This window comes from Salmo trutta, chromosome 12 (assembly GCF_901001165.1).
Source record: "Salmo trutta chromosome 12, fSalTru1.1, whole genome shotgun sequence".
Lineage (NCBI taxonomy): Eukaryota > Metazoa > Chordata > Actinopteri > Salmoniformes > Salmonidae > Salmo > Salmo trutta.
In genome coordinates, this window is record NC_042968.1 from 42,137,396 (window position 1) to 42,149,046 (window position 11,651).

General features: G+C 43.8%; 1 protein-coding gene across 1 annotated transcript; it reads right to left on the reverse strand.

The window, feature by feature from the left end:
* Positions 1-3,952: 3,952 nt before the first annotated feature.
* Positions 3,953-5,584, reverse strand: LOC115203568 (high choriolytic enzyme 1-like). Its single transcript, XM_029768347.1, has 2 exons — positions 5,241-5,584; positions 3,953-4,736 (listed from the first exon to the last, which is right to left on the reverse strand). The coding sequence occupies exons 1-2, from the start codon at positions 5,468-5,470 to the stop codon at positions 4,160-4,162; spliced, it is 807 nt and encodes a 268-aa protein (XP_029624207.1). The 5' UTR covers positions 5,471-5,584; the 3' UTR covers positions 3,953-4,159.
* Between the last annotated feature and the right edge of the window lie 6,067 nt (positions 5,585-11,651).

Genomic DNA, 11,651 nt, shown 5'->3' on the forward strand with positions numbered 1-11,651 from the left:
ACCCCATAACGGGAGGAGCAGAGACCAGAGAAGTTTCGGCCTCCGACTCCGACTCGCTTAATGGGGAGATTGATTGATTGTTTTTTATAAGATAAGTTTAATGCTAGCTAGCAACTTACTTTGGCTTCTTACTGCATTCGCGTAACAGGCAGGCTCCTCGTGGAGCGCAATGTAAAGCAGGTGGTTAGAGCGTTGGACTAGTTAACCGTAAGGTTGCAAGATTGAATCCCCGAGCTGACAAGGTAAAAATCTGTCGTTCTGCCCCTGAACAAGGCAGTTAACCCACCGTTCCTAGGCCATCATTGAAAATAAGAATGTGTTCTTAACTGAATTGCCTAGTGAAGTAAAGGTGTAAAAAAAAAGAAATCGGCCAAATCGGCCTCCAAAAATACGGATTTCCGATTGTTATGAAAACTTGAAATCGGTCCTAATTAATTGGCCATTCCGATTAATCGGTCGACCTCTAGTCTAGATGGGACAGGGCAGCGTGCAGTGTGATGGCGATTGCATCGTTTGTGGATCTATTGGGGCGGTAAGCAAATTGAAGGGGGTCTAGGGTGACAGATAAGGTAGAGGTGATTTAATCCTTGACTAGTCTCCCAAAGCACTTCATGATGACAGAAGTGAGCAATAGTCATTTAGTTCAGTTACCTTGGGTACAGGAACAATGGTGGCCATCTTGAAGCATGTGGGGACAGCAGACTGGGATGGGAAGAGATTGAATATGTCCGTAAACACACCAGCCAGCTGGTCTGCGCATGCTCTGATGACGCGGCTAGGGATGCCGTCTGGGCCGGCAGCCTTGCGAGGGTTAACAGGTGCAGCAAGCTCATTGATGGCTACAACAACTGTTTGTCAGCAGTTATCTTGGCCAAAGGCTTCACAACCAAGTATTAGTTCCACATTTTGTCCAGGCCATTTGTTTTTATTTTCTAAATTAAGTTGTTTCAAAACATAACATTTTGTTCTGCATTGTTGAAAATCTAATAACAATATGTGAAGAACAAAATTTGTTTTCAATTTCAACTTATTTGAGAAGAAATAGAAAATTATTTAAGAAAAGTGCAACTGTAGTTCTTACCAAATCCAGTTTCTTCTATTCCACAGGTGATATAATGATGTGTTTTGAATGACGCTATGAATGAGTCTCTTCCAGGAAGTAAACACAGGCCTACTATTAGGAAAGCTGGGAAGCTTTTGCACCTGCAGGACAGACGGAAGCATCTCCTAAACTCAAGGGCGGGAGGGTGTGTGTGTCTCTTTGCTAACAACAGCTGGTGCTCAGTCTGTAATATTAAGGAAGTCTGGCGGTTCTGTTCACCTGAGGTAGAATACCTCATGATAAGCTGTAAGCTGTAGACCACACTATGGTGAGAGTTTTCATCTAGATTTTTCATGGCTGTCTATTTACCACCAAAAACAGATGGCTGGTACTCAACGAGCTATATAGGGCCATAAGCCAAGAAGAAAATGCTCATCCAAAGGCAGCACTCCTAGTGGCCGGTGATTTTAATGCAGGAAAACCGAAATCCGTTAAACCTGATTTCTACCAGCATGTCCTAATTTCTACCAGCATGTCACCTGTGCAACGAGGGGGGGGAAAAAACTCTAGATCACCTCTACTCAACACACTGAGACGTCTACAAAGCTCTCCCTCGCCCTCCATTTGGTAAATCTGACCATAACTCTATTCTCTTGATTCCTGCTAACAAGCAAAAACTCAAACAGAAAGTACAAGTTCAATTCAAAAATGGTCCGATGAAGCGGATGCTAAGCTTCAGGACTGTTTCTCTGGTACAGACTGGAATATGTTCTGGGATTCATCTGATGTTATTGTGGAGTTTTATCACTTCAGTCACCAGCTTCATTAATAAGTGCATCGACAATGTCGTCTCCAGTGACCGTGCGTACATATCCCAACCAGAAGCCATGGATTACAGGCAACAAAGGCTAGAACAGGCAACCAAAGGCTAGAACTGCCGCTTTCAAGGAGCGGGACACTAGTTTTTATTGACAAGCTGAATGTACCGAGGTGTCTGTTTTTAAAATACTAGCACACAGCTCAGACACCAATACATACCCCACAAGACATGCCACCAGAGGTCTCTTCACAGTCCCCAAGTCCAGAACAGATTATGGGAGGCGCACAGTATTACATAGAGCCATGACTACGTGGAACTCTATTCCACATCAGGTAACTGATGCAAGCAGTAGAATCAGATTTTAAAAGAAGGTAAAAATACACCTTATGGAACAACAGGGACTGTGAAGAGACACACAGCAAGGTACAGAGACGTGCATTCACATACATTGTGATATTGTTGTATGGTGGTATTGAACATGTTGTGGATATGTGATGGTGCAGGGATGTTATATGATATACTGTTTTATCTTTAGCTCATTCAGTACAAACATAGTTCACTGTTTTTATCTGTTGTTTTATATGTAACACTCCAGTCGGTTGTAGTAATGCTGTAAAGTTGGTTGCCAACCACCATATAAAGTCCAAAGAAGAAGAAGCCTGAAAGAAGGAGGAGAGATGACGAGAAACTAATTTGGTTTACCATTTTATCTTTGAATTTATTGTTGGAGTAGAGGAGTTTGTGCTTTATCCCAGGACAAATGAGCTAGCAACAGCAATCTAGCTAGCTAAATTGCCATAAATGTTTTAATGCTTTTTGACCTGTCCCCAAATTAATATAAATAATAAAATTGTTCCTCCTGATCACATCTGGTGTGGGTGAACAAAATCAACTTGCACGATGGCAGGGCTTGCAAACTATTAAGGAATTCAAAGGGAAACCCAGCTACGAGCTGCCCAGTGACAGAAGCCTACCAGATGGGCTAAATGCATTCTATGCTTGCTTCGAGTCGAGCAACACTGAACCGTGCGTGAGAGCACCAGCTGTGCTGGATGACTTTATAATCATGCTTTCCGTAGCCGGTGTGACCTTTTTAAGCAGTTGAAAATTCACACGCCCGCAGGTCCAGACGGATTACAAGGACGCGTACTCCGAGCATGCGCTGACAAGTGTATTCACTGACATTTTCAACCTCTCCCTGGCCCAGTCTGTAATACCTACATGTTTCAAGCAGACCACCATAGTCCCTGTGCACAAGAACGCCAAGGTAACCTATTTAAATGATCATCGCCTCGTAGCACTCACAGCTGTAGCTATGAAATGCTTTGAAAGGCTGGGCGTGACTCCCATTAACACAATCATCCCAGACACCCTAGACCCAGTCCAATTTGCATACCGCCCCAACAGATCAACCGATGACGTAAGCTCTATTGCTCTCCACACTGCCATTTCCCACCTGGACAAAAGGAACACCAACGTAAGAATGCTGCTCATTGACTACAGCTCAGCGTTCAACACCATAGTGCCCTCAAAGCTCCAAGATAAATAGAGAGAGATGGTAGACAGCATGTCTGCAGAACGTTTTGGTTTGTTCCTCTATCTTGTTATGTGATAAGCATCAATGCACAGTATTTTTAAAACATTTTCAGGAGAAACCTGTGTTTTTGGGGACATGTGACTCCACTTTGAAGTGATGATTATTGCAGACCAGACCAGTTACATCTACAGCACAAATCCTAACAAGAAAATACAGTGTGGTTGATTTTTATTTCTGCTTTGTTGTCAGATTCCCAGAGCAGATATTTATTTTCTCCTCTGTCAGCCTTGATTCTCTTCCTAAAATAATAATAATCTTTCATGTCATTGTAGTTGTGAATATTCCTAGTGTCTTATTGTGTTTAGGTGAGAGAAATTATGTCATTATAGTGGTGACAGAAGTGATGTAACTCTAGTGCTGACTGGAGGAAGAATGTCTTGGAGCAGGACAGACATGTAGGGCTTGTGCCAAGTCTGTTAACTCTCTCTCTCTCTCACACACTTACTAACACACACACACACACACTAGAAAACACTAGAATTACACAATAGCATCTGCTTTCAATCTTGTTTATTTTAGATAATTAACTAAGTCATATGATTAAAATAATTTGAGAACTACACAACTACAGCAGTGATCTTTTTTAAAGTTACAACTAAACAATGATTTTAAGTCAATAAGTTCACATTATATATGTCAGACTAGACTTCCTTCATCTGGTCTTTTCCAGACTTTTCTCCTGTGACTTGACGTCTTCCTCTCAGCAGCTGTAGAGTCTGTTGATCCTCAGGATGTCAGTGGTGGACAACCCCTGTCTCTGGCCGATGGACACGTTGGGGTTGGGGATGGGGGTGATGGTGTCCATCCCGTTGATAGAGAAGGCTGTTTTTCCATAGTGCATGACAGAGCTGTAGTCATAGGGAATGTTCAGGTTGTTGGTGTTTGATTTATCAAAGTTGTAGGCGTTGTTAGAGTCGACGTTACGCCAGTTGATCGTGACATACTGGTCACGGTCACTCCTGGTTTGTTCGTGCTGGAAGCCCAGAGCGTGGAGAGTCTCGTGCTGAATGATGCCGAAGTAAACGCAGCCGTCCATTTGGAGAGAGACCGTCTGTTGGCCTCCCACTCTCCCAAGAGAGGACCAGCACCCGTCTCTGGGCTCATAGCTGATGAAGTCAACCTGATTCTGCCGAGGCACGAAGTGAATGCAGGTCTTGGAAGGGAAGGCCCGGAGGGCGTTCTCAATGCTCTGCTTGTCTGAGGAACTGAAGCTACTGCTCACTGTGTAGGGCACTTCAACCAATCCGCTAGAGCCTTTTTTCCAGAAACACCCTGCACTGTAAAATAACATTCAGCTGGTTAGTCAATTATATCTGAAAATACAATTAATTTGACATAAAAAAATATATTTGTTATCTTTACTTCAATATTATTGGTCCTTTACTCTACTTCACTTGTTCAACTAACCTGAAATTAAAATATGTATATATATATCAACATAAGATGCATTTAAAAACAACTACAAGGGAAACTGTGTTTCATTTTCCCTCAATTTACTAATTCTAAGTTCCAGCAACAACTTGCAACGTGTCTCTGTTTTTAGAGGATTGTGGGTAATTCCACATTCTTTGACTTCATACTACTTCTACATAATGTTGTATACATGTTTTGAAGGAAGAAAAGTATATTTTTGTATTAGTTTTAGTCAACTTTCTGAAACACTAAAAGTGAAGTATATTATACATAAAAACATGTCATGTTGGAAATACATAAAAAGCTGTTGCAAATTGTTTTAAAAGTAGAACTGGCACAATATAGTTTTTAGTGTGTGTTGGTTGTACCTAAAGCAAATCATGGCGTTTCTGGTTGTCGGTGCCACCATGTCTCCCTCCAACAGAAACTGACTGGAGCCGTTATTGGTGGTCAGAATTCTCTCAGTGATGTCTACAGCCTCAGGGTTGTCTGTTAGAATCTCTGGTCCACTTCCATCCTCCATGAGAGGGTTGGCCTGAGAGAGGTCCAGCAGCAGCAGCAGTAGCAGCAGCAGGGTGAGAGAGGGGCTTTGCTCCATCTTCAGTGTGTGGAGAGGAGAGACTCTGGATGGCTCCTTGGATCTGACAGTGGAGATTCTCTGGATGGCTTCTTGGTCCTGGAGATGCTTTGGAGAGGCTTGATGTGTGATTCTGTCTGGTCAGTCCTGGGCTTTTTATACAGTCCTCTACAGGTGTGTCTGCTGGAGGATTATGGGTTGGGGTCCATGTTGTTAGTCCTAAATCAACCTCTGAAGGGAGGGCTCCACCGCCACACCTCCAGTTTCAACATGGTTTTAATCCGTACAGGTCCGTTTACACCTGGCTGTGCCTACTCAACAAACACGTCACATACTAATGTAATCACAGTTGACTCTACTACAATGATGTGCTGAGGAACATTTACATTTTTCATGTTTATTTGTCACCTGCACAGGATACAGTAGGTGTAAAATGGTACATTGAAATAATTGCAGCTCTTTAGTAATATAGATAATAAAAACACAGTAATAATCTATTTAATAAACACACAGTAATAATCTATTTAATAAAACACAGTCATATTATAGATAATAAAAACACAGTAAAAGTCTATTTAATAAAACACAGTCATATTATAGATAATAAAAACACAGTAATAATGTATTTAATAAAAACACAGTAATAATCTATTTAATAAAACACAGTAATAATATAGATAATAAAACACAGTAATAATATAGATAATAAAACACAGTAATAATCTATTTAATAAACACAGTAATAATCTATTTAATAAACACAGTAATAATATAGATAATAAACGCAGTAATAATCTATTTAATAAAACACAGTAATAATATAGATAATAAAACACAGTAATAATCTATTTAATAAACACAGTAATAATCTATTTTAAAAAACACAGTAATAATGTATTTAATAAACACAGTAATAATCTATTTAATAAAACACAGTAATATTATAGATAATAAAACACAGTAATTATTTATTTAATAAAAACACAATAATAATCTATTTAATAAACACAGTAATAATCTATTTAATAAACACAGTAATAATCTATTTAATAAAACACAGTAATATTATAGATAATAAAACACAGTAATAATCTATTTAATAATAACACAGGTTAGGGTGTAATAGCAGGTCTGTAGTTAGGGTGTAACGGCAGGTCTGTAGTTAGGGTGTAATGGCAGGTATTTACAGGTTAGGGTGTAATGGCAGGTCTGTAGTTAGGGTGTAATGGCAGGTCTGTAGTTAGGGTGTAATGGCAGGTCTGTAGTTAGGGTGTAATGGCAGGTCTGTAGTTAGGGTGTAATGGCAGGTCTGTACAGGTTAGGGTGTAATGGCAGGTCTGTAGTTAGGGTGTAATGGCAGGTCTGTACAGGTTAGGATGTAATGGCATGTCTGTAGTTAGAGTGTAATGGCAGGTCTGTAGTTAGGGTGTAATGGCAGGTCTGTAGTTAGGGTGTAATGGCAGGTCTGTAGTTAGGGTGTAATGGCAGGTCTGTAGTTAGGGTGTAATGGCAGGTCTGTACAGGTTAGGGTGTAATGGCAGGTCTGTAGTTAGGGTGTAATGGCAGGTCTGTACAGGTTAGGATGTAATGGCATGTCTGTAGTTAGAGTGTAATGGCAGGTCTGTAGTTAGGGTGTAATGGCAGGTCTGTAGTTAGGGTGTAATGGCAGGTCTGTAGTTAGGGTGTAATGGCAGGTCTGTAGTTAGGGTGTAACGGCAGGTCTGTAGTTAGGGTGTAATGGCAGGTCTGTAGTTAGGGTGTAATGGCAGGTCTGTACAGGTTAGGGTGTAATGGCAGGTCTGTAGTTAGGGTGTAATGGCAGGTCTGTAGGTAGGGTGTAATGGCAGGTCTGTAGTTAGGGTGTAATGGCAGGTCTGTACAGGTTAGGGTGTAATGGCAGGTCTGTACAGGTTAGGGTGTAATGGCAGGTCTGTAGTTAGGGTGTAATGGCAGGTCTGTAGTTAGGATGCAATGGCAGGTCTGTAGTTAGGATGTAATGGCAGGTCTGTAGTTAGGGTGTAATGGCAGGTATGTAGTTAGGGTGTAATGGCAGGTCTGTAGTTAGGGTGTAATGGCAGGTCTGTACAGGTTAGGGTGTAATGGCAGGTCTGTAGTTAGGGTGTAATGGCAGGTCTGTAGTTAGGATGTAATGGCAGGTCTGTAGTTAGGGTGTAATGGCAGGTCTGTAGTTAGGGTGTAATGGCAGGTCTGTAGTTAGGGTGTAATGGCAGGTCTGTACAGGTTAGGGTGTATTGGCAGGTCTGTACAGGTTAGGGTGTATTTGCAGGTCTGTAGTTAGGGTGTAATGGCAGGTCTGTAGTTAGGGTGTAATGGCAGGTCTGTAGTTAGGGTGTAATGGCAGGTCTATAGTTAGGGTGTAATGGCAGGTCTGTAGTTAGGGTGTAATGGCAGGTATGTAGTTAGGGTGTAATGGCAGGTCTGTAGTTAGGGTGTAATGGCAGGTCTGTAGTTAGGGTGTAATGGCAGGTCTGTAGTTAGGGTGTAATGGCAGGTCTGTAGTTAGGGTGTAATGGCAGGTCTGTATTTAGGGTGTAATGGCAGATCTGTAGTTAGGGTGTAATGGCAGGTCTGTATTTAGGGTGTAATGGCAGGTCTGTATTTAGGGTGTAATGGCAGGTCTGTAGTTAGGGCGTAATGGCAGGTCTGTAGTTAGGGTGTAATAGCAGGTCTGTAGTTAGGGTGTAATGGCAGGTCTGTAGTTAGGGTGTAACGGCAGGTCTGTACAGGTTAGGGTGTAATGGCATGTCTGTAGTTAGGGTGTAATGGCAGGTCTGCAGTTAGGGTGTAATGGCAGGTCTGTAGTTAGGGTGTAATGGCAGGTCTGTAGTTAGGGTGTAATGGCAGGTATGTAGTTAGGGTGTAATGGCATGTCTGTAGTTAGGGTGTAATGGCAGGTCTGTAGTTAGGGTGTAATGGCAGGTCTGTAGTTAGGGTGTAATGGCAGGTCTGTAGTTAGGGTGTAATGGCAGGTCTGTACAGGTTAGGGTGTAATGGCAGGTCTGTAGTTAGGGTGTAATGGCAGGTCTGTAGTTAGGGTGTAATGGCAGGTCTGTACAGGTTAGGGTGTAATGGCAGGTCTGTAGTTAGGGTGTAATGGCAGGTCTGTAGTTAGGGTGTAATGGCAGGTCTGTACAGGTTAGGGTGTATTGGCAGGTCTGTAGTTAGGGTGTAATGGCAGGTCTGTAGTTAGGGTGTAATGGCAGGTCTGTAGTTAGGCTGTAATGGCAGGTCTGTAGTTAGGGTGTAACGGCAGGTCTGTAGTTAGGGTGTAATGGCAGGTATGTAGTTAGGATGTAATGGCAGGTCTTTACAGGTTAGGGTGTAATGGCATGTCTGTAGTTAGGGTGTAATGGCAGGTCTGTAGTTAGGGTGTAATGGCAGGTCTGTAGTTAGGGTGTAATGGCAGGTCTGTAGTTAGGGTGTAATGGCAGGTCTGTAGTTAGGGTGTAATGGCAGGTCTGTAGTTAGGGTGTAATGGCAGGTCTGTAGTTAGGGTGTAATGGCAGGTCTGTACAGGTTAGGGTGTATTGGCAGGTCTGTAGTTAGGGTGTAATGGCAGGTCTGTAGTTAGGGTGTAATGGCAGGTCTGTAGTTAGGGTGTAATGGCAGGTCTGTAGTTAGGGTGTAATGGCAGGTATGTAGTTAGGGTGTAATGGCAGGTCTGTAGTTAGGGTGTAATGGCAGGTCTGTACAGGTTAGGGTGTAATGGCAGGTCTGTATTTAGGGTGTAATGGCAGGTCTGTAGTTAGGGTGTAATGGCAGGTCTGTAGTTAGGGTGTAATGGCAGGTCTGTAGTTAGGGTGTAATGGCAGGTCTGTAGTTAGGGTGTAATGGCAGGTATGTAGTTAGGGTGTAATGGCAGGTCTGTAGTTAGGGTGTACTGGCAGGTATGTAGTTAGGGTGTAATGGCAGGTATGTAGTTAGGGTGTAATGGCAGGTCTGTAGTTAGGGTGTACTGGCAGGTATGTAGTTAGGGTGTAATGGCAGGTATGTAGTTAGGGTGTAATGGCAGGTCTTTACAGGTTAGGGTGTAATGGCATGTCTGTAGTTAGGGTGTAATGGCAGGTCTGTAGTTAGGGTGTAATGGCAGGTCTGTAGTTAGGGTGTAATGGCAGGTCTGTAGTTAGGGTGTAACGGCATGTCTGTAGTTAGGATGTAATGGCAGGTCTGTAATTAGGGTGTAATGGCAGGTCTGTATTTAGGGTGTAATGGCAGGTCTGTAGTTAGGGTGTAATGGCAGGTCTGTAGTTAGGGTGTAATGGCAGGTCTGTACAGGTTTGTGTTACGGAGTCTAGTTGATAGGTAATCGACTAGCCGGACTGTTCCCCGGACTCGTTGTGTAGGGATTTGTACAATGCATGAACAAGGCTATTGAACTAGACATTGGTGTCTGTCTTTATTACTTTATCCAATCATGCCGACACTAGAGGATGTCCTCTACAAGCTTCCCAAGGCCAGGATTTTCACCTTGGTGGATGCCCGAGATGCATTCCTTCAATGCAAGCTGGACGAAGAAAGCAGCTTCATGACTACCTTCTGGACCCCCTGGGGTCGGAAAACGCTGGCTCAAGCTCCCGTTTGGTGTCTCAGTGGCACCTGAGATATACCAACGCAAGCAGCACGAGTTACTGGCTGGGCTCAAGGGCATTGAACCCATCGCCGATGATGTCCTGATCGTAGGCTGTGGTGACACAGACGATGAAGCAGAACGCGACCACGATGTGAAGCTCCTGGCACTGATGGAGCGCTGTCGATCAGTTAAGCTTCGTCTTGGCCTGAAGAAGCTACAATTCAAGGTGAAAGACGTTCACTTCCATGGTCACATTCTTTCAGCAAAAGGCCTGAAGCCGGACCCAGACAAGGTCCGAGCGATCCTCGACATGCCAAACCCATCTGATGCAAAAGGCGTACAGCGTCTCATCGGTTTTGCAAACTATCTTGCAAAGTTCATGCCACACCTATCAGCAGTCTGTGAGCCTCTGCGCCGGTTGCTGGACAAGGACACACCATGGCACTGGCTACCCAAGCACGAGGCCGCGGTGCAGGAGATGAAATCTCTGGCTTCATCCATGCCAGTGTTGCGCTACTACGACGTCACGAAGCCTGTCACAATCCAGAGTGACTCCAGCCAAAGGGGACTTGGATGCTGCCTTATGCAGGAAGGCCAACCCGTTGCGTTTGCCTCGAGAGCGCTCACCCCCACCGAACAGAACTATGCACAAATTGAGAAAGAGTGCCTCAGCATCGTCTTCTCCTGCCAGCGATTCCATCACTACTTATATGGTCGAGAGCTGGTCACCGCTGAAACTGACCACAAACCACTCATTGCCATATTCAGTAAACCTCTCCTCAACGCGCCCAAGAGGCTTCAAAGCATGCTCCTGACTCTGCAAAACTACAGCCTGAAGGTCATTTACAAGCCAGGACCAGAGATGTACATCAGCGACACACTGAGCAGGGCAACGGCACAATGTACAGGCAGAGGCACTGCCTATCAGCGGCAGGCCATCTGTTCGCTACAGCAGGAACAACAAGATGTTCAACAGATCAATCAGGCAGACTACTTAAACGTCACAGATCACCGCCTAGCCCAGATCAGGCAACACACTGACAAGGACGAACACCTACAATCACTGAAGTCCATGGCTCTCGCAGGTTGGCCATACCTGAAAGAGGAGACACCTTTCACAGTGAGAGAATACTGGACCTTTCGAGATGAGATCAGCGTGCAAAATGGCGTCTTGTTCAGAGGTCAGAAGGTCATTATTCCCAAATCACTACGTCCAGAGATGCTTACCCGCATACACTCCAGTCACGTTGGAGGTGACGCATGCTACCGCCAGGCTCGTGAAACATTATACTGGCCAAACATGCAAGCAGAAATTAAAGACTTTGTCAGCAACTGTACCACGTGCAACGAGTATGCTCATGAACAGCAAAAGGAAACCATGATGTCACACGAACTACCCACAAGGGCCTGGCAAATCGTCAGCATGGACTTATTCAGCCATAGACAAAAGGACTATCTTCTCATTGTTGATCACTACTCTGACTTTTGGGAAATTGAACTGCTCCCTGACTTGTCTGCAGAAACGGTCATAAAGCGCTGCAAGGCGCAGTTTGCCAGGCAAGGTCAGCCTGACAAGGTAATCACAGACAATGGCCCACAATTCACTGCACA